This window comes from Nerophis ophidion, linkage group LG12 (genome assembly GCF_033978795.1).
Source record: "Nerophis ophidion isolate RoL-2023_Sa linkage group LG12, RoL_Noph_v1.0, whole genome shotgun sequence".
Lineage (NCBI taxonomy): Eukaryota > Metazoa > Chordata > Actinopteri > Syngnathiformes > Syngnathidae > Nerophis > Nerophis ophidion.
This window is the reverse complement of record NC_084622.1, coordinates 56,875,788-56,898,916: the sequence shown is the minus strand read 5'-3', so window position 1 is coordinate 56,898,916 and position 23,129 is coordinate 56,875,788. Positions and strand designations below refer to the sequence as shown.

Here is a 23,129-nt window from a genome sequence, read left to right as displayed (position 1 = left end):
TGTCCACCAAATGTTTTATGCTGTGCGTGAATGCACAAAGGTGAGCTTAGTTGATGTTATTGACTTGCGTAAAGTGCTAATAATCAATGCTAACATGCTATTTAGGCCAGCTGTGTGTACATATTGCATCATTAAAAAATCATTGCAAAAAAAATAAATAAAATTGACTCATTTGTAGGTATATTTAAGATAATTTCATTCCCTTTACTCACCGCTATGTCATCTGTGTATTTAATTTATATTTGCATGTCTCATGACACATTGTCTGTATGTAATATTGGCTGCATTTTTGATTGTGTGTCATGTTGTTCCAGACCACAGCAAACCTTACCCAGCTTACAAAGATGGTAATAAATCCATTAGAAGAAGACATTCAGTTTTTTTTTTCTTTAACTTGGACACACACATCTATTCCAGGCGTTATCCAACCTTCTGTAACACTTAATGTGTTGTCTTCATTATTATTAGTGTACATAGGCTTTTAAGTTTTTGCGGCTACAGACGGATTCGTTTTTTGGTACTTTTGGTCCAATATGGCTCTTTCAACATGTTGGGTTGCCGACCACGGCGTTAGACGGATGTTCCTCTTTTAATAAGTTAAACACTGGGTATATAAAATAATAGTTTGGAATGGGTACCCTTCACAGTTGAATCGATACGGTTCCAATTCCGGGTACCTGGGAATTGACACTGGTACTCGGCGGTACCAATTTTCAGTACTTTTTGGTGTGTTCAAGTGTGGGAAAAATGCTAATTGTTGAAAAATATATCCAGTTATTTTCTATAACACCTTTGTGTCTCATTTAGAAATACATCACTGTATTGTCTTATATAGTAGACCAGGGGTACCCAATACATGGACCACGAGCTATCATTCGATCACCACGCCGGACATTAAAAAATTTGACCTAAAAATTACCTCCATACGTCACATTTGTCACCTGATTGCACCAAAGTCCACGTCATGACGGTATTTAAAGCCTTTCTATTTATAACCGTGGTTGCGGTTCTTGACACTGGAGAGTGTGTTTATGCCCTGCCCTGTTGATAATAATAAGCACATTTATTGATATTTGATGCGCTGTGCGTAGGTAATTGAAATGCAACACTATGTCCGAGCTTACCCCTTCACACTGGTGCCCACGCTGAGGTGAGCTGCAGCATGATCAATAACCACTCGGGGTGGACACAAACACCACGGCCGACCCATCCATCCATAATGGTGCCGCCTCTTTGCCCTCTAAGAGCTACACTGAGCCGGCACCGCTCCGTGCATTATAGATGAGCGGCGAGAATAACCAGCGCCACGTCTTGATCAAAACACTTGACCCTGTTGGCCGAAACCGCAGTCCGAGGGTTAATGAGGAGTGGAGAGCGGCGAGACAGCGTGAAACATCAGAGCTCGGGAAGAGGGGAGGAAAGAAAGCTGATGAAGAAGCAGAAGGAAATGAGACAGGTGAGAATTGGCATGAGGTAGAATAACATCCTTTATTTGCAGCGGGATGAAAACAGGCACTTTGCATTATAGTCCAATATTGGAAGTAACGTCCTTTTAACTCCATCGTCACATTTGACTTTAGATTAATGAGGCTGGCCCAGTTAGTCATAAACTCATCTGACTTCGTCAATAGCTCACACTCCAGCCCAGTCTGTCATGCCTTATGTAAAGTTGAATAATGGATGATTTTAACTTTTAATGCTCGCCGAGGCAGAGCTGGACTCTCCTTTTCATTTAGCACCCGGCGAGTCGTGAACATACCGAGCGCCCGGCGCATATTTACGGCCTCCCGCGGTGACGAGGCTGGTCGTTAAACGAGTACGGACCGTATAACCAGCCGATCGTTATTCCCCCCCCTATCCAAGCAAGACTTTTCACGATGTAAAACTGCTTTACGCTTTAAATCCGGGACTATATTTATTTAACTTGCTTTATTAAAAGGTGTGGAAACGTAATGAGCCACCGAAGACAGCTCGTTTATTTGTGAATCGATTATACCCCGCAGGAGTTGGTGATACCTGCTCACGTAGTCGTGGTCAAAAGTTGACTTACACTTGTAAAGAACATCATTTCATGGCTGTGTCTTGAGTTCCCAATAATTTCTACAACTCTTATATTTTTGTCATAGAGGGATTGAACTAAAACATACCGTATTTTTCAGACTATAAGTCTCAGTTTTTTTCATAGTTTGGCCGGGGGTGCGACTTATGTGTGAAATTATTAACACATTACCGTAAAATATCAAATTATATTATTTATCTAATTCGCGGAAGAGACGAAGAAAATGTCAGCAATCGTCACACACACGTCTACAATCGTCACATACACCTCAACCAATAAGAATTCGGCGGGGGAGGGTCATGGCAGAAGTGCATTGTGGGTCATGGAATGCTAACTGCTATATGCTACTGCCGTAGCTATTAAAATTGTTAAAAAAGATTCAAATTCAAGACAAAGTTACCGTATTTTTCGGACTATAAATTGCAGTTTTTTTCATAGTTTGGCCGGGGGTGCGACTTATGTGTGAAATTATTAACACATTACCGTAAAATATCAAATTATATTATTTATCTAATTCGCGGAAGAGACAAAGGAAATGTCAGCAATCGTCACACACACGTCTACAATCGTCACACACACGTCAACCAATAAGAATTCGGCGGGGGAGGGTCATAGCAGAAGTGCATTGTGGGTCATGGAATGCTAACTGCTATATGCTATATGCTACTGCCGTAGCTATTAAAATGTTTTCAAATTCAAGACAAAGTTACCGTGTTTTTCGGACTATAAGTCACAGTTTTTTTTATAGTTAGACCGGGGGTGCGACATATACTCCGGAGCGACTTTTGTGTGAAATTATTAACACATTAACCGTAAAATATCAAATAATATTATTTATCTCATTCGCGGAAGAGACGAAGAAAATGTCAGCAATCGTCACACACATGACAACAATTGTCACACACACGTCAACCAATAAGAATTCGGCGGGGAAGGGTCATGGCAGAAGTGCATTGTGGGTCATGGAATGCTAACTGCTATATGCTATATGCTACTGCCTTAGCTATCAAATTTAATTTTTTTTTTTAAATTTCAGGACAAAGTTACCGTATTTTTCGGACTATAAGTCGCAGTTTTTTTCATAGTTTGGCCGGGGGTGCGACATATACTCCGGAGCAACTTATGTGTGAAATTATTAACACATTACTGTAAAATATCAAATAATATTATTTATCTCATTCGCGGAAGGGACAAAGAAAATGTCAGCAATCGTCACACACACGTCAACCAATAAGAATTCGGCGGGGGAGGGTCATGGCAGAAGTGCATTGTGGGACATGGAATGCTAACTGCTACATGCTATATGCTACTGCCGTAGCTATTAAAATTGTTAAACATTTTTCAAATTCAAGTCAAAGTTAACGTATTTTTCGGACTATAAGTCGCAGTTTTTTTCAGAGTTGGGCCGGGGGTGCGACTTATGTGTGAAATTATTAACACATTACCGTAAAATATCAAATAATATTATTTATCTTATTCGCGGAAGAGACGAAGAAAATGTCAGCAATCGTCACACACATGTCAGCAATCGTCACACACCTCAACCAATAAGAATTCGGTGGGGGAGGGTCATGGCAAAAGTGCATTGTGGGTCATGGAATGTTAACTGCTACATGCTATATGCTACTGCCGTAGCTATTGAAATTGTTAAAACATTTTCAAATTCAAGACAAAGTTAACGTATTTTTCGGAGTATAAGTCGCAGTTTTTTTCAGAGTTGGGCCGGGGGTGCGACATGTTCTCCGGAGCGACTTATGTGTGAAATTATTAACACATTACCGTAAAATATCAATTCATATTATTTCTCTCATTCGCGGAAGAGTAAAGAAAATGTCAGCAATCGTCACACACACACGTCAACCAATAAGAATTCGGCGGGGAAGGGTCATGGCAGAAGTGCATTGTGGGACATGGAATGCTAACTGCTACATGCTATATGCTACTGCCGTAGCTATTAAAATTGTTAAACATTTTTCAAATTCAAGTCAAAGTTAACGTATTTTTCGGACTATAAGTCGCAGTTTTTTTCAGAGTTGGGCCGGGGGTGCGACTTGTGTGTGAAATTATTAACACATTACCGTAAAATATCAAATAATATTATTTATCTTATTCGCGGAAGAGACGAAGAAAAAGTCAGCAATCGTCACACACATGTCAGCAATCGTCACATACACCTCAACCAATAAGAATTCGGTGGGGGAGGGTCATGGCAAAAGTGCATCGTGGGTCATGGAATGTTAACTGCTACATGCTATATGCTACTGCCGTAGCTATTAAAATTGTTAAAACATTTTCAAATTCAAGACAAAGTTAACGTATTTTTCGGAGTATAAGTCGCAGTTTTTTTCAGAGTTGGGCCGGGGGTGCGACATATACTCCGGAGCGACTTATGTGTGAAATTATTAACACATTACCGTAAAATATCAAATAATATTATTTCTCTCATTCGCGGAAGAGTAAAGAAAATGTCAGCAATCGTCACAAACACACGTCAACCAATAAGAATTCGGCGGGGGAGGGTCATGGCAGAAGTGCATTGTGGGTCATGGAATGCTAACTGCTACATGCTATATGCTACTGCCGTAGCTATTAAAATTGTTAAACATTTTTCAAATTCAAGTCAAAGTTAACGTATTTTTCGGACTATAAGTCGCAGTTTTTTTCAGAGTTGGGCCGGGGGTGCGACTTATGTGTGAAATTATTAAAACATTACCGTAAAATATCAAATAATATTATTTATCTTATTCGCGGAAGAGACGAAGAAAATGTCAGCAATCGTCACACACATGTCAGCAATCGTCACACACACCTCAACCAATAAGAATTCGGTGGGGGAGGGTCATGGCAAAAGTGCATTGTGGGTCATGGAATGTTAACTGCTACATGCTATATGCTACTGCCGTAGCTATTAAAATTGTTAAAACATTTTCAAATTCAAGACAAAGTTAACGTATTTTTCGGAGTATAAGTCGCAGTTTTTTTCAGAGTTGGGCCGGGGGTGCGACATATACTCCGGAGCGACTTATGTGTGAAATTATTAACACATTACCGTAAAATATCAAATAATATTATTTCTCTCATTCGCGGAAGAGTAAAGAAAATGTCAGCAATCGTCACAAACACACGTCAACCAATAAGAATTCGGCAGGGAAGGGTCATGGCAGAAGTGCATTGTGGGTCATGGAATGCTAACTGCTACATGCTATATGCTACTGCCGTAGCTATTAAAATTGTTAAACATTTTTCAAATTCAAGTCAAAGTTAACGTATTTTTTCGGACTATAAGTCGCAGTTTTTTTCAGAGTTGGGCCGGGGGTGCGACTTATGTGTGAAATTATTAAAACATTACCGTAAAATATCAAATAATATTATTTATCTTATTCGCGGAAGAGACGAAGAAAATGTCAGCAATCGTCACACACATGTCAGCAATCGTCACACACACCTCAACCAATAAGAATTCGGTGGGGGAGGGTCATGGCAAAAGTGCATTGTGGGTCATGGAATGTTAACTGCTACATGCTATATGCTACTGCCGTAGCTATTAAAATTGTTACAACATTTTCAAATTCAAGACAAAGTTAACGTATTTTTCGGAGTATAAGTCGCAGTTTTTTTCAGAGTTGGGCCGGGGGTGCGACATATTCTCCGGAGCGACTTATGTGTGAAATTATTAACACATTACCGTAAAATATCAATTCATATTATTTCTCTCATTCGCGGAAGAGTAAAGAAAATGTCAGCAATCGTCACACACACACGTCAACCAATAAGAATTCGGCGGGGGAGGGTCATGGCAGAAGTGCATTGTGGGTCATGGAATGCTAACTGCTACATGCTATATGCTACTGCCGTAGCTATTACAATTGTTAAACATTTTTCAAATTCAAGACAAAGTTAACGTATTTTTCGGACTATAAGTCGCAGTTTTTTTCAGAGTTGGGCCGGGGGTGCGACATATACTCAGGAGCGACTTATGTGTGAAATTATTAACACATTACCGTAAAATATCAAATAATATTATTTATCTTATTCGCGGAAGAGACGAAGAAAATGTCAGCAATCGTCACACACACATGACAACAATTGTCACATACACGTCAACCAATAACAATTCGGCGGGGGAGGGTCATAGCAGAAGTGCATTGTGGGTCATGGAATGCTAACTGCTACATGCTATATGCTACTGCCGTAGCTATTAAAATTGTTACAATTTTTTCAAATTCAAGACAAAGTTACCGTATTTTTCGGACTATAAGTCGCAGTTTTTTTCATAGTTGGGCCAGGGGTGCGACTTATACTCCGGAGCGACTTATTTGTGAAATTTTTAACACATTACCGTAAAAATATCAATTAATGTTATTTATCTCATTCGCGGAAGAGACGAAGAAAATGTCAGCAACACGTCAAGCAATATGAATTTGGCGGGGAAGGGTCATGGCAGAAGTGCATTGTGGGTCATGGAATGCTAACTGCTATATGCTATAGTTATTTGAATGACTCTTACCATAATATGTTACGTTAACATAGCAGGCACCTTCTCAGTTGGTTATTTATGCCTCATATAACGTACACTTATTCAGCCTGTTGTTCACTATTCTTTATTTATTTTAAAGGCCTACTGAAAGCCACTACTAGCGACCACACAGTCTGATATTTTATATATCAATGATGAAATATTAACATTGCAACACATGCCAATATGTCCGGTTTAGTTTACTAAATTGCAATTTTGAGTTTCTTGTTGAAAACGTCGCGGAATGATGACGCGTGTTTGTGACGTCTCGGGTCGAAGGGGACATATTAGCCCAGCACCACTTGCGGCTAAAAGTCGTCTCTTTTCATCGCATAATTACACAGTAATTTGGACATCTGTGTTGCTGAATCTTTTGCAATTTGTTCAATTAATAATGGAGACGTCAAAGAAGAATGCTGTTGGTGGAAAGCGGTGGATTGCAGATGCCTTTAGCAACCGAAACACAGCCGGTGTTTCTTTGTTTGTTGTGAAGCTTCAACACAGAGTGGTCAAGCGAACATGTTTTCTACGTCAACTAGCAAGTTTTTGGATGGTATGGATGGTAAAATTGTGATATTAAGTCGGCTCTTACCGGAGACATCAGTGGATTATGGGACTTCCTCCTGCAGCTCAAAAAGCCAGCTGTGATCTTGGCTCCTCCATTGGCTTTTTTCAGAGACACTGGCGTTCACCGCAGCCATCCGGCTTTCAGGTATGTCTTTACAATCTCACTAAAACACTATTAAAAAAATAAGCAGATAAGGGATCTTCTAGAACAGTGGTTCCCAAAGTGGGCGGTGGAAAGATCTGGGGGGGCGGTGAGGAAGAAGGGGGCGGTAGGGGGGCGGCAGTCCGAAGTCGAAGTCAGAAGTCCGAACGTTTGTTTGACGATTTGTACACAACACATGCAGCAGGACGAGTCAGTGGACGACGCATCAGGGTCCGGTTACCACACGCCGCTCTGGCCCAGTCAGATCCGACAGCATAGACTACAAAAGCAAAAGCTCAGGTTTGTAATTTCAAGCTTGTAATGTTCAGACTTTTCAAAAAGTCATATCAAGATTTTTGGTTACAAAAAAAAAATCTCTGACTGCTATCAAGTGCTGTGGAACAAGGTCAAGATGTACTTTATTGCCTTCCCAACATCATATTTAGTAGAACGGGGCTTCAGTGCAGTCGCCTTGCTTCTTTCCAAGCAAAGAAACCGACTGAAAATTACTGACCGCGGGGATCTACGACTTCTTCTTAGTGAGTTCCAGCCTGATGTTGAGAAGCTTATGTCCCTGCATCAAGCACATCCATCCCATTAATATTAAGTGTGAGACAATGAAGGTTACTGGTGGAATGTTTATTTACCATTCTATGTTGCTGAAACAGTTAAAACTGCTAAAAAAATAAATTGGTTCACTAAATTGGGTTTTATTGGTGAAATACACATTTGTGTTTAACCTTTCTCTTTTCAAATTGCAGCATACCAAATATCAAGAAAGAGGTGTTTGTTTCCATATGTGTCTGTGGGGGGGGGGGGGGGGGGGGCGCTAGGAATTCACTGGGGAGCCAAGGGGGCGCCAGCCTGCTAAAGTTTGGGAACCATTGTTCTAGAATTATCCTAGTAGATGTGTCTAATTACATCTGAAACGCTCACACTGCCGCCTGGAGCCGTCGCTTTTTCTTTTTTTTTTTTTGTGCTTCACTCTAACTTTCCTTATCCAAAATGTATACATGGATGATACAGCAGAGAATTGGGAGAAAGTCATGTGGTCAGATGAAACCAAAATGGAACTTTTTGGTATAAACTCAACTCGTCGTGTTTGGAGGAAGAAGTTGCATCCCAAGAACACCATACCTACTGTGAAGCATGGGGGTGGAAACATCAAGCTTTGGGGCTGTTTTTCTGCTAAGGGGACAGGACGATTGATCCGTGTTAAGGAAAGAATGAATGGGGCCATGTATCGTGAGATTTTGAGCCAAAACCTCCTTCCATCAGTGAGAGCTTGGAATGGTTGACCATTCTACAATAATTTACAAATAAATTATTTAAAATTCCTACAATGTGAATTCCTGGAATTTTTTTTCACATTCTGTCTCTCACAGTTGAAGTGTACCTATGATGAAAATTACAGACCTCTGTCATCATTTGAAGTGGGAGAACTTGCACAATCGCTGGCTGACTAAATACTGTTTTGCCCCACTGTATCCGCCTGTCTCTGACACAAAGACTCATAAACAGCATGGCGGCCCCACAGAGCAACAGCATCGGAGCCCTTCTACCTTTATGAGGACCACACATCCCATAGGACCTCTGGAATTAACTAAACCATGACCGAAACTGTTAGTTTGTCTCTTTTAGTGCCTGGCGCGCCACGGGGACATCAACACATACATATTTAAAAAGGCAACAGCAGTGGATGTGGTCGGTTATATAAGTGAACCCGGCAGGATTGTACACAAGTGACGACGCCATCCGGCAACACTTCATTTTTTATTAGATTGTTTACATGGCTTACTCGTCGGCAGGGTGGACGTCGACAGTCAAAACATGTTTGATCAGAAGCTGATGACTTTTTTATGAAGCTGGGTTTGAAAAAAAAAATCAAAATGCCTCTTTGGATAGTATGAAATTGAGTCCGATAAATATTAATCACTTGTTAAAAAATGTTTAAATTGAGACTTCAAACTGTGGTGTGAATTGTTTTATCTTAACTCGATGCCATGTTCTAGGGCAGTGGTTCTCAAATGGGGGTACCCGTACCCCTGGGGGTACTTGAAGGTATGCCAAGGGGTACGTGAGATTTTTTTTTTCAAATATTCTAAAAATAGCAACAATTCAAAAATCCTTTATAAATATATTTATTGAATGATAAGTCAACAAAATATGAATGTAAGTTCATAAACTGTGAAAAGAAATGCAACAATGCAATATTCAGTGTTGACAGCTAGATTTTTTTGTGGACATGTTCCATAAATCCATCCATCCATCCATTTCTACCGCTTATTCCCTTTTGGGGTCGCGGGGGGCGCTGGCGCCTATCTCAGCTACAATCGGGCGGAAGGCGGGGTACACCCTGGACAAGTCGCCACCTCATCGCAGGGCCAACACAGATAGACAGACAACATTCACACACTAGGGCCAATTTAGTGTTGCCAATCAACCTATCCCCAGGTGCATGTCTTTGGAAGTGGGAGGAAGCCGGAGTACCCGGAGGGAACCCACGCATTCACGGGGAGAACATGCAAACTCCACACAGAAAGATCCCGAGCCTGGACTTGAACCCAGGACTGCAGGACCTTCGTATTGTGAGGCAGACGCACTAACCCCTCCGCCACCGTGAAGCCTGTTCCATAAATATTGATGTTAAAGATTTCTTTTTTTGTGAAGAAATGTTTAGAATTAAGTTCATGAATCCAGATGGATCTCTATTACAATCCCCAAAGAGGGCACTTTAAGTTGATGATTACTTCTATGTGTAGAAATCTGTATTCATAATTGAATCACTTGTTTATTTTTCAACAAGTTTTTACTTATTTTTATATCTTTTTTTCCAAATAGTTCAAGAAAGACCACTACAAATGAGCAATATTTTGCACTGTTATCCATCCATTTTCTACCGCTTATTCCCTTTTGGGGTAGCGGGGGGCGCTGGCGCCTATCTCAGCTACAATCGGGCGGAAGGCGGGGTACACCCTGGACAAGTCACCACCTCATCGCAGTTTGCACTGTTATACAATTTAATAAATCAGAAACTGATGACATAGTGCTGTATTTTACTTCTTTATCTCTTTTATTCAACCAAAAATACTTTGCTCTGATTAGGGGGTACTTGAATTAAAAAAATGTTCACAGGGGGTACATCACTGAAAAAAGGTTGAGAACCGCTGCTCGAGGGCACGTCAGCAGTTGGCAGACGAGCCTCTGTTCCACAACTCATTTTCATTTGCATCATTATAAGTTAAAGTACCACTGATAGTCAGGTGAAATTATCCCCTGCATTTGACCCATCCCCTTGTTCCACCCCCCTGGGAGGTGAGGGGAGCAGTGAGCAGCAACGGTAGACACGCTCATTTGACTAATTTTGGTGATTAAACCCCCAATTCCAACCTTTGATGCTGAGTGCCAAGTAGGGAGGTAAAGCGGCCCATTTTTTGTCACGTCTATGGGATCATGTTTTGTTTTGGTCATGTTCGGTTTTGTTTTTTGGACAATCAGTTCCTGTTTTTGCACTTCCTGGTTTGTTTTGTTACCATAGCAACTCAATAGCTTTCACCCTGTCCTCATGTCACGCCCCTGTCCTCAAGTCTCACACCTGTTTGCACTAATCATGTCCATTATTTAAACCTGTAGTTGCCAGGTGGTCAGCCTGGCGACTTTATCTCTACTCCTGTGCCTGTTCACCACACGGTCCATAGTTTCCCTTCTACCCATGCCACGTATGTTTTTGGGTTTTTTTATGTCACAGTTATTAAGTTTTTCCCTATGTCCATAGTCATGCCTTTGTGCTAGTTTTTGTTTTCAGTAGTCAAATTTGTTCTTCGCCATTGTGCGCGCCTTTTGTTAGTTATACTGTTAAAAATAAAGGGTGTACTTACATTCACGTCTTGCTCGTGCCAACTTTCCTTTACATTCCGGAAAAATAATCCCCAAAGTCGACGATTTTACATTTTTATAGTCTTTGGTAAGACTCCACCGGGGTTTGAACTCACGACCTACTGATCTCAGGGCGGACACTATAACCACAAGGCCACCGTGCGGGCTACAAGGCCACTGATCATCCTTAACAAGACTTAATGTCAGACCTTGATTTATTGTTGTATTCTGTATTTGCTTTTAAGCAAGTACATTCATATAAAGACTTCCGATTTTAAATGATGAATACAAATAAATAGTATAGTACAGGGGTCAGCTCTTTAGTGCCGCCCTAGTGGCTCCCTAGAGCATTTAAAAAAAAAAAAGGAATGTTTCAGTATATTTTTTGGTTGAGGACAAACATAACACAAACCTTGCCAATTGTTATAAAGTCCACTGTTTAATATGTTTGTGTGTATGCTTCATTGATGAGAGTCTGTGGTGAACATTGTTTTGCCCTACAAATGTCATCGGTTCTTGAACTCACCGTAGTGTGGAATGTGACAACAGTTTGTTTACATATACTATTTTCTTTCGACACTACCACAAAAAATGGCTACCAAAAGCGCCTTATTCCAGTGTAACTTGCCATGGGACATGTAAGCAAATATTAACATTGCTGTATGTATACTTTTGACCCAGCAGATCTGCTCACATTTTCAGTAGACCCATAATAAATCATGAAAGAACCAAAAAACTTCATGAATGTTTTCTGTGACCAACAAGTATGTGCTCCAATCACTCTATCACAAAAAAATAAGAGTTGTAGAAATTATTGGAAACTCAAGACAGCCATGACATTATGTTCTTTACAAGTCTATGTAAACTTTTGACCATGACTGTATATACATATATATATATATATATATATATATATATATATATATATATATATATATATATATATATATATATATATATATATGTACATATTAAGGCTGCGAATCTTTGGGTGTCCCACGATTCGATTCAATATCGATTCTTGGGGTCACGTTTCGATAATATATCGATTTTTTCAATTCAACGCGATTCTCGATTCAAAAACAATATCTATCCTATGTATTCATTCAATACATAGGATTTCAGCAGGATCTACCCCAGTCTGCTAACATGCTAGCAGAGTCGTAGATTAAAAAAAAAAAGCTTTTATAATTGTTTTATCAACTGATTGCAATAATGAAAATGTGTTTTAACTATTAAACGAAGCAAAAATATGACTTGTTGTATATTTTTGAAAACATTGGACACAGTGTGTTGTCAAGCTTATGAGATGCGATGCAAGTGTAAGCCACTGTGACACTATTGTTCTTTTTTTATTATTTTTATAAATGTCTAGTGATAATGTCAATGAGGGATTTTTAATCACTGCTTTGGTGAAATTATAACTAATATTGATACTGTTGTTGATAATATTCATTTTTGTTTCACTACTTTTGGTTTGTTTTGTGTGGTGTTTGTGTCTCCTCAATTGCTCTGTTTATTGCAGTTCTGAGTGTTGCTGGGTCAGGTTTGGTTTTGGAATTTGATTGCATTGTTATGGTATTAGTGTGTATTGCTTTGTTGGAATGATTAAAAAAATAAAAAATAAATAATAATCATAATAAAAAAAAATCGATATTTTCCCACACCCCTAATATATATATATATATACACACACACACACACAGCCCGGCCCCCGGCCACATTTTTTTTGACCCAATGCGGCCCCCGAGTCAAAAATTTGGGGACCCCTGGATTACACAGTCGTGAGGCTTACTTTTTTACATTTCCAATGCACAATACGGCCAAATTTAGGTTGGCTTGAGAGAACGGAAAAGCACAAAGAAATATGAAAGGGAAGACAAAAAACACACCGGCGGGGGGTAGAATAAATGAGAGAATGCTTGGATATGAAACCAGTTGGACAGATGAAAGTAAAGGCTGAGATTGAAATTGACTTCTGAAGCCAGAGTGTAACATCGGAAGCGACAGGTGACACAGAAAAGAGGAGAAATATAGAACAACACATACAGAAGCCCTTTGATTCTCTCTGGAGATTTTTAGTGCTTTAATGTTATCCACAAATTGAGACACAAAATGTTTCCCTCTCTGAAAGTATTATACTGCAGATGTTTGCTTTCCCTTTCTCCAGGATAGAAAAAACACATCTTGGCAGTAATTATCAATACTGCTGCATGTACAGTGTATGTGTTACAGGTACTCTATAACCTCACTGGATGCGTAACGGCTGCTAAACGGCGCCGCCACGGAACATCTCCGCCATCCTTCGATCCCCAACGGCGTTGGATGTGCGCTGTGGCAAAAAAACCAAAAACTTTGACTTTTACGAGATCTCCTGATAATGGGGGTTGTGGTAAAGCGAACGGCATTACATTATTCATTCCTCTCAGAGGAGCACATAAACTTAGTCCTGTCTTTGGAGAGACGCAAAGGCTGCTAATTGCAACATCGCAGACCGCCTCAAGTTTGCCCACAGTCGGGGGTCTGTGAAGTCTCTGACTTGACTTCACTCCTGGAAAAGTCGACAGTTGGCCACTTTACTTTTTGGATTTGTAGCAAGCAACAACGCAACAGTAAACTTCATCCCTGGTGAGCGTTGTAACACAAAACACAACCTTGTTCAACCTCCGCTAACACCACTCGCCTGCTTCCCATGGCCCCCCCGTGTCAGCCGGATATAGCTGATTTAGTAGAGAACATCGACGAATAAAGTTTGCAACTTTTTGGTGCCGATAAAAAAGACCTCGCCTTTACCGGAAGTCGCAGACGATGACGTCACAAGGGTGAGGGCTCCTCACGTCCTCACATTGTTTATAATAGTAGCCTTCCAGCAGCAAGAGCTATTCGGACCGAGAAAACGACAATTTCCCCATTAATCTGAGCGAGGATGAAATATTAGTGGATGATGATATTGATAGCGAAGGACAAGAAAAAATAAAAAAATAATAAAATGCGGCGGCTGTGTGAGCGTTTCAGATGTAATTAGACACATTTACTAGGATAATTCTGGAAGATGCCTTTTCTGCTTATTGTTTTAATAGTGTTTTAGTGAGATTGTAAAGACATACCTCGAGGTCGGATGGCTGCGGTGAACACGCAGTGTCTCAGAGAGAAGCCGAGGAGCCAAGCTTTTAAACAGCTACTGCAGAGAGACGAATAATCCAATGATGTGTCCGGTAAATATATATCACACTTTTCCCATCCAAAAACATGCTGGTTGACGTAGAGAAACATGTTCGCTTGACCGCTCTGTGTTAAAAACAAAGAAATACCGGCTGTGTCTCGGTGCTAAAGACAGCAGCAATACACCGCTTTCCACCAACAGCATTCTTCTTTGACGTCTCCATTATTAATTGAACAAATTGCAAAAGATTCAGCTAAAAGGATGTCCCAAATTACTGTGTAATTATGCGATAAAAAGAGACAACTTTTAGCCGTAACTGGTGCTGAGCTAATATTTCCTGACAGTCCGTGACGTCAGGCGCACGCGTCAACATACCGCAACGTTTTCAACAAGAAACTCTGCGGAAATTTAAAATTGCAATTCAGTCAACTAAAGCGGCCGTATTGGCATGTGTTGCAATGTTAATATTTCATCATTGATATATAAACTATCTGACTGCGTGGTCGCTAGTAGTGGCTTTCAGTAGGCCTTTAAAATGATTCTTAGATTTTGGAGTTCCAGAATCAGCATTTCCTCATCCATTTCTGTCAATGTGATGAAATTAAGTCTGAAAACCTCGGACAAGTAGACTTCAGGTTCAAGCCGGTTCAAAATCCATGCATCCATTTTCTAAAGCTTGTCCCTTTTGGGATCGCAGGGGGGGTCGCTGGAGCAAATCTCAGCTGCAATTCGGGCGGAAGGCAGTGTACACCCTGGACAAGTCGCCACCCTCATCACAGGGCCATAAAAATATAATCCGCTTTGTAAACAAGAGTATTCTATTTTTCAAAGGATAGTTTATTTTATTGGTAAACCGGATAGCAGATTTTTAGCTTAATTGATTAGCCGTGTGACTGGCAAAAATAGAAAATCTGCATATGTTTAGACTTGGTGAAGTGAAGTGAATTATATTTCTATAGCGATTTTTCTCTAGTGACTCAAAGCGCTTTGCATAGTGAAACCCAATATCTAATTTTTACATTCAAACCAGTGTGGGTGGCACTGGGAGCAGGTGGGTAAAGTGTCTTGCCCAAGGACACAATGGCAGTGACTAGGATGGCGGAAGCAGGGATCGAACCTGCAACCCTCAAGTTGCTGGCACGGCCGCTCTACCAACCGAGCTGTACCGCACCTGGTGTTCAGCAACCCAAGGCTCTTTAGCACTGCCCTACTGGCTCCCAGGAGTATTTTTGACAAAGGATTGAAAATTCAAAAATATGTTGTTTTTTTGTTTCAGTATTTTTTTGGAGGACAAACATGACACAAACCTCCCCAATTGTAAGAACAGCCACTATTTAATATGTTTGTGCGAATGCTTCACTTCTGCTTCGTTTTCCATCCATCCATTTCCTACCGCTTGTCCCTTTCTTATCCTACTAATCTCGGTGGTTCTTGAACTCACCATAGTGTAGACTGTGACGCAACAGTTTTACATGTAAAATCGTCCACTCCTTTTTTTTCCTCATTTTGTCCACCAAATGTTTAATACTGTGCATGTATGCACAAACGTGAGCTTTGTGGATGTTATTGACTTGTTGGAGTGCGAATCAGGCATTTTTGGTCAGTGAATCACTGCAAGCTAATCAATGCTAACATGCTATTTAGGCTAGCTGTATGTACATATTGCATCATTATGCCTCATTTGTAAGTATATTTGAGCTCATTTAATATCCTTTACTTGTATCCTCTTTGTATATAATTTGGTTTTGCATGTCTCATGACACTTTATCTGTATGTAATATTGACTGCATTTCTGATAGTTGCTTGTGTGCCATGTTGTTACAGACCAAAACAAACGTAACCCAGCTTGCCAAAGATTTGAATAAATCTATAGAAGACAGCCTGCCGTTTCCTTTAACTTGGACACACACATGTATACCTTTGGCCGTTAAAAGCCAGTCATTTCCCTTCTGAGTAGCCTCTGATTTAATAATGTCTTCCAATGTTGTAAAAATGTGCAGAATAAATATTACATTTCAACATTTCTGTCAACAAAGATTTGCTTCAGCCTGCGAGACACAGTCATTTTCATAGTAGGCTATTATAGCTAATATAGACACTTGCGTCATGTTAGGGTTGTACGGTATACCGGTATTGGTAAAGTACCGCGATACCGATGAATCATTTTAGGTACTATACCGCCTCTGAAACGTATCTAAGAAACATATGTTTAATGAACCCTAAGATTTTTCGTTAAAATACAGCCAATAATGCCATTTTGGGGGGTTCCTTTAACTTAAAAAAGCCTTTAAATAGACTCCCTTTTTAGACCAGTTGATCTGCCGTTTCTTTTCTTTTTCTCCTATGTCCCACTCTCCCTTGTGGAGGGGGTCCGGTCCGATCCGGTGGCCATGTACTGCTTGCCTGTGTATCGGCTGGGGACATCTCTGCGCCGCTGATCCGCCTCCGCTTGGGATGGTTTCCTGCTGGCTCCGCTGTGAACGGGACTCTCGCTGCTGTGCTGGATCCGCTTTGGACTGGACTCTCGCGACTGTGTTGGATCCATTGTGGATTGAACTTTCACAGTATCATGTTAGACCCGCTCGACATCCATTGCTTTCCTCCTCTCCAAGGTTCTCATAGTCATCATTGTCACCGATGTCCCACTGGGTGTGAGTTTTCCCTGCCCTTATGTGGGCCTACCGAGGATGTCGTGGTGGTTTGTGCAGCCCTTTGAGACACTAGTGATTTAGGGCTATATAAGTAAACATTGATTGATTGATTGATTGAAAAATAACAAAATAATTTTGGTACCGTTACCAAAATATTGATATCGGGACAACACTACATCGTGTGTTTGTCATGCCTGTTAATCCGGGTTTATGTTTGATCATGTTATGTTTTGTTTTTGGACTCTTGCTTCCCGTTTTTACACTTCCTGGTTTTGTAGGTTTCCATAGTTACTCATTAGTTTCCACCTGGTCTCCAAGTCACGCCCCTGCCCTCTGCCCCACACCTGTTTCTCATCATCACAGTCACTATTTAAGTCATTTGTTTTCTGTTCCTCGGCCTGGGAACTTTGCTTTTGCTTATGCATACTATTTGCTACTTTCTTGTCTACTTGCCCACCCACCCATGCTGCTCCTACCTTCATGCCATGCTACTGGGGCGGCATGGCGTAGTGGGTAGAGCGGCCGTGCCAGAAACCTGAGGGTTGCAGGTTCGCTTCCCACCTATTGACATTAAAGTCGCTGCCGTTGTGTCCTTGGGCAGGACAATTCACACTTTGCCCCCGGTGCCGCTCACACTGGGGAATGAATGATGAATGAATGGCTGGTGGTGGTCGGAGGGGCCGTAGGCGCAAACTGGCAGCCACGCTTCCGTCAGTGTACCCCAGGGCAGCTGTGGCTACAGATGTAGCTTACCACCACCAGGTGTGAATGAATGATGGGTTCCCACTTCTCTGTGAGCGCTTTGAGTATATAACAATAGAAAAGCGCGATATAAATCCAATGCATTATTATTAGTGATTCCCAAAGCCCAAAAAAAGTCTGCGGGCTATAGAGCTTTTTCATTTCGGGCTTAAAACTCATTTGTATACTCTAGCCTTTAAATAGACTCCCTTTTTAGACCAGTTGATCTGACGTTTCTTTTCTTTTTCTCCTATGTTCCACTCTCCCTTGTGGAGGGGGTCCGGTCCGATCCGGTGGCCATGTACTGCTTGCCTGTGTATCGGCTGGGTACATCTCTGCGCTGCTGATCCGCCTCCGCTTGGGATGGTTTCCTGCTGGCTCCGCTGTGAACGGGACTCTCGCTGCTGTGCTGGATCCGCTTTGGACTGGACTCTCGCGACTGTGTTGGATCCATTGTGGATTGAACTTTCACAGTATCATGTTAGACCCGCTCGACATCCATTGCTTTCCTCCTCTCCAAGGTTCTCATAGTCATCATTGTCACCGACGTCCCACTGGGTGTGAGTTTTCCTTGCCCTTATGTGGGCCTACCGAGGATGTCGTAGTGGTCTGTGCAGCCCTTTGAGACACTAGTGATTTAACATTGATTGGTTGATTATTATTATTATTATTCTGTTTTCTATCCTGTCAATACCACGTAAGTTTTTGTTGTTTATGCCACAGTGCAAGTTTTGTTATTTATGCCACAGTGCAGGTTTTTTTTTCTTCTCTTTAGTCATGCCATTGTGCAAGTTTTGTTTTATAGCCAAGTTTTCCGCCCTCGAGCCCGCCATTTGTTTGCCTTTTGTTAGTTATAGTGTTTAAATAAACAATATGTACTCGCTCGTGCCAAATTCCCTCTGCATCGAGAGAAACAAAACAAATCCAAGTCATAGTCCTGACAGTGTTGCCTTCATCATACCACTTATATAAGATTTTTAATTTTTGGCAGCTCCAGACGGATTAGCTTTTTTGTATTTTTGGTCCAGTATGGCTCTGACAACGTTTTGGGTTGCCGACCCCTGGCTTAGACCAACGACACGGTATAAGGTCCGCCGGCGGTGGAAACTGACACATTGATCAGAATGGAAACTAAATAAGTTCCGCAGTGAAATTCTGGTGTTAGACGTAAACAGGGACGGCACAACAAACAGTAGATGTTCCAGATACAAACAAAAAGTCATAAAAATAAAAAGACATGACAGACAAAAGAAGAACCGATGGAGAGTCACCACAGGTAGAAAAGCACGTAGTCAACATAGCTACCTAGAAAGGCCATCACACAGATGCTGATGGCAAACATGGAGCTCAGGCTCAGGCTGGTGCCGTCCTCGTCGTGGAACATGGCGAGGGAAACTTCGCAGTGGCGTCCTCGGTAGCCCTCGCTGCAGTGGCAGGTGTAGCGTGAGGCCGAATGAGCCAAGCAGGTGCCATGGCGACACGGGTGGATGGCGCAGAGTGTGTAGACGCACGCTTTGCCTGCGGAGCTCTCCTTCGTGATGTAACCTTGAGGGCACCTGTTTGGTGAAAGATAGGATAATTACAATGGTATCATTTTCCCCTAAAGCAATGCATGGCTTATTATAAAAAAATCCGAACCTCTGTAATTATTCAACATTGTCCATCCATTCATTCATTTTCCTTACTGCTTGTCCTCATTTGGGTTAACTGGAGACTACCAATATGCATGTCTGCTATGAAAGAAAATGTAGTGTCATATTGTGGAGGGTTTGGTAGAACGGCCGTGCCAGCAACTTGAGGGTTCCTGGTTCGATCCCTAGTTATCCTAGTCACGTTCATTGTGTCGTTGGGCAAGACACATCACGGTTAGAACACAAACCCCGTTTCCATATGAGTTGGGAAATTGTGTTAGATGTAAATCTCCGGGTTGGGGAGGAGACCCTGCCCCAAGTGGAGGAGTTCAAGTACCTAGGAGTCTTGTTCACGAGTGAGGGAAGAGTGGATCGTGAGATCGACAGGCGGATCGGTGCGGCGTCTTCAGTAATGCGGACGTTGTATCGATCCGTTGTGGTGAAGAAGGAGCTGAGCCGGAAGGCAAAGCTCTCAATTTACCGGTCGATCTACGTTCCCATCCTCACCTATGGTCATGAGCTTTGGGTCATGACCGAAAGGATAAGATCACGGGTACAAGCGGCCAAAATGAGTTTCCAGGTCTCTCCCTTAGAGATAGGGTGAGAAGCTCTGCCATCCGGGAGGAACTCAAAGTAAAGCTGCTGCTCCTTCACATTGAGAGGAGCCAGAAGCGGCAGATCGACTGGTCTAAAAAGGAGGTCTATTTAAAGGCTAGAGTATACAGATGAGTTTTAAGGTGAGACTTAAATGCTTCTACTGAGGTAGCATCTCAAACTGTTACCGGGAGGGCATTCCAGAGTACTGGAGCCCTATGCTGAAGGTTGCCGACCCCTGCTCTAGACATTTGTGTAAATGTTCCAAACAGCCCCTTTAACTATTACAATGTGTCCGTACAAAACAACACATTAAATATGGGTGACAACACAATCAAAAGGGATCATCGAAACGACAACAATGCATCGCTCCTCAGATTCATGCTCAGTCATACCAGCAATTCCAGGTTCTGCAAAAGACTCAAAGAAATTGCCTTTATCTAACGACAGCTCGACCGAAGTTACAAATCTCCCAGATTCTGATGTTTTTGTGTGCATATAAAATGCGGTCGATCAGGCTCGCCGCCGCGGCGGATACCAACAACCTCGGCCTTCTCACGGTGCACACAAAGCAGCTCTCTCCGACAATATCTCCCCCTCTGTCTCCCCAGTGCTCGCTAGTCACTACGCACTGCTGGGAAATAGAACTATTCAAGCAGGAACGATCCCAAATGCGCATATTTTCAAAGAATGCACATTTCCTTCGACACCGGTGGTTAAAAAAAAAAAATAATAAAAAAAAAAATCAATCGACCGAAGTGGAGTTTCAAAGAAATGTCTGTCAACATAAAACAACAATGTGTGGTCATGTGGATTTTGTTTAAACCAGGTAAAGCACTCACTGGGGACTTGTATATAACCCTTCTCTATCTTTAAAATCAGCACACACTTACAGAGTCCGGGAAAAATATGTATTAATCATGTGCTATATTAAAAACCCTGTTTCCATATGAGCTGGGAAATTGTGTTAGATGTAAATATTAGACTTAGACAAACCTAGACAGACTTTATTGATCCACAAGGGAAATTGTTCAATAAAAAGAACACATTCAAAGGAGCTACTGTGATGTGAATATACAAAATGTGGCTGCTAGACTTTTGACAAGAACAAGAAAGTTTGATCACATTACACCTGTACTGGCTCACCTGCACTGGCTTCCTGTGCACTTAAGATGTGACTTTAAGGTTTTACTACTTACGTATAAAATACTACACGGTCTATCTCCAGCCTATCTTGCCGATTGTATTGTACCATATGTCCCGGCAAGAAATCTGCGTTCAAAGGACTCCGGCTTATTAGTGATTCCCAAAGCCCAAAAAAAGTCTGCGGGCTATAAAGCGTTTTCAATTCGGGCTCCAGTACTCTGGAATGCCCTCCCGGTAACAGTTCGAGATGCTACCTCAGTAGAAGCATTTAAGTCTCACCTTAAAACTCATTTGTATACTTTAGCCTTTAAATAGACTCCCTTTTTAGACCAGTTGATCTGCCGTTTCTTTTCTTTTTCTTCTATGTCCCACTCTCCCTTGTGGAGGGGGTCCGGTCCGATCCGGTGGCCATGTACTGCTTGCCTGTGTATCGGCTGGGGACATCTCTGCGCTGCTGATCCGCCTCCACTTGGGATGGTTTCCTGCTGGCTCCGCTGTGAACGGGACTCTCGCTGCTGTGTTAGATCCGCTTTGGACTGGACTCTCGCAACTGTGTTGGATCCATTATGGATTGAACTTTCACAGTATCATGTTAGACCCGCTCGACATCCATTGCTTTCCTCCTCTCCAAGGTTCTCATAGTCATCATTGTCACCGACGTCCCACTGGGTGTGAGTTTTCCTTGCCCTTATGTGGGCCTACCGAGGATGTCGTAGTGGTTTGTGCAGCCCTTTGAGACACTAGTGATTTAGGGCTATATAAGTAAACATTGATTGATTGATATATATATACAAACGGAATACAATGATATACAAATCATTTTCAACCCATATTCAGTTGAATATGCTACGAAGACAACATATTTGATGTTCAAACTGATAAACATTTTTTTTGTTTTTTTGCAAATAATCATTAACTTTAGAGTTTGATGCCAGCAACACGTGACAAAGAAGTTGGGAAAGGTGGCAATAAATACTGGTAATTTGAGGAATGCTCATCAAACACTTATTTGGAATATCCCACAGGTGTGCTGGCTAATTGGGAACAGGTGGGTGCCATGATTGGGTATAAAAAACAGCTTCCCAAAAAATGCTCGGTCTTTCACAAGAAAAGATGGGGCGAGGGTCACCTCTTTGTCCACAACTGCGTGAGCAAATAGTCAAACAGTTTAAGAATGTTTCTCAAAGTGCAATTGCAAGAAATTTAGGGATTTCAACATATACGGTCCATATCATCAAAAGGTTCAGAGAATCTAGAGAAATCACTCCACGTAAATGACCGTGACCTGACTGTATCAAAAACCGACATCAATCTCTAAAGGATATCGCCACATGGGCTAGGGAACACTTCAGGAAACCACTGTCACAAAATACAGTTTGTCGCTACATCTGTAAGTGCAAGTTAAAGCTCTACTATGCAAAGCGAAAGCCATTTATCAACAACATCCAGAAACACCGACGGCTCTTTTTTTTTTTTTTTGCCACGAAAAAGGGAGGTTTTTTGGGTTGGTCCACGAATTGTGTTTTGTGTTTTTTATGTTGATTTAATAATAAAAAATAATAAAAATAAATAAATTAATAAATAAAAATAAATACAAAATTCGGGCTTCACGGTGGCAGAGGGGTTAGTGCGTGTGCCTCACAATACGAAGTTCCTGCAGTCCTGGGTTCAAATCCAGGCTCGGGATCTTTCTGTGTGGAGTTTGCATGTTCTCCCCGTGAGTGCGTGGGTTCCCTCCGGGTACTCCGGCTTCCTCCCACTTCCAAAGACATGCACCTGGGGATAGGCTCCTCCCACTTCCAAAGACATGCACCTTGGGATAGGTTGATTGGCAACACTAAATTGGCCCTAGTGTGTGAATGTTGTCTGTCTATCTGTGTTGGCCCTGCGATGAGGTGGCGACTTGTCCAGGGTGTACCCCGCCTTCCGCCCGATTGTAGCTGAGATAGGCGCCAGCGCCCCCCGCGACCCCAAAAGGGAATAAGCAGTAGAAAATGGATGGATGGAAATACAAAATTCTTCTGCGGCCCGATTGGTTGCATG

At 41.7% G+C, this 23,129-nt stretch overlaps 1 protein-coding gene across 2 annotated transcripts in view; it reads right to left on the bottom strand.

The window, feature by feature from the left end:
- Nucleotides 1–23,129, bottom strand: part of LOC133563617 (neural-cadherin-like) — a 487,520-nt gene that overhangs the window by 66,152 nt on the left and 398,239 nt on the right. For both annotated transcript variants that reach the window (XM_061917839.1, XM_061917840.1), the window contains one exon: nucleotides 19,021–19,271. In XM_061917839.1, the coding sequence (XP_061773823.1) occupies nucleotides 19,021–19,271 (251 nt within the window). The remainder of the gene's footprint in view (nucleotides 1–19,020; nucleotides 19,272–23,129) is intronic.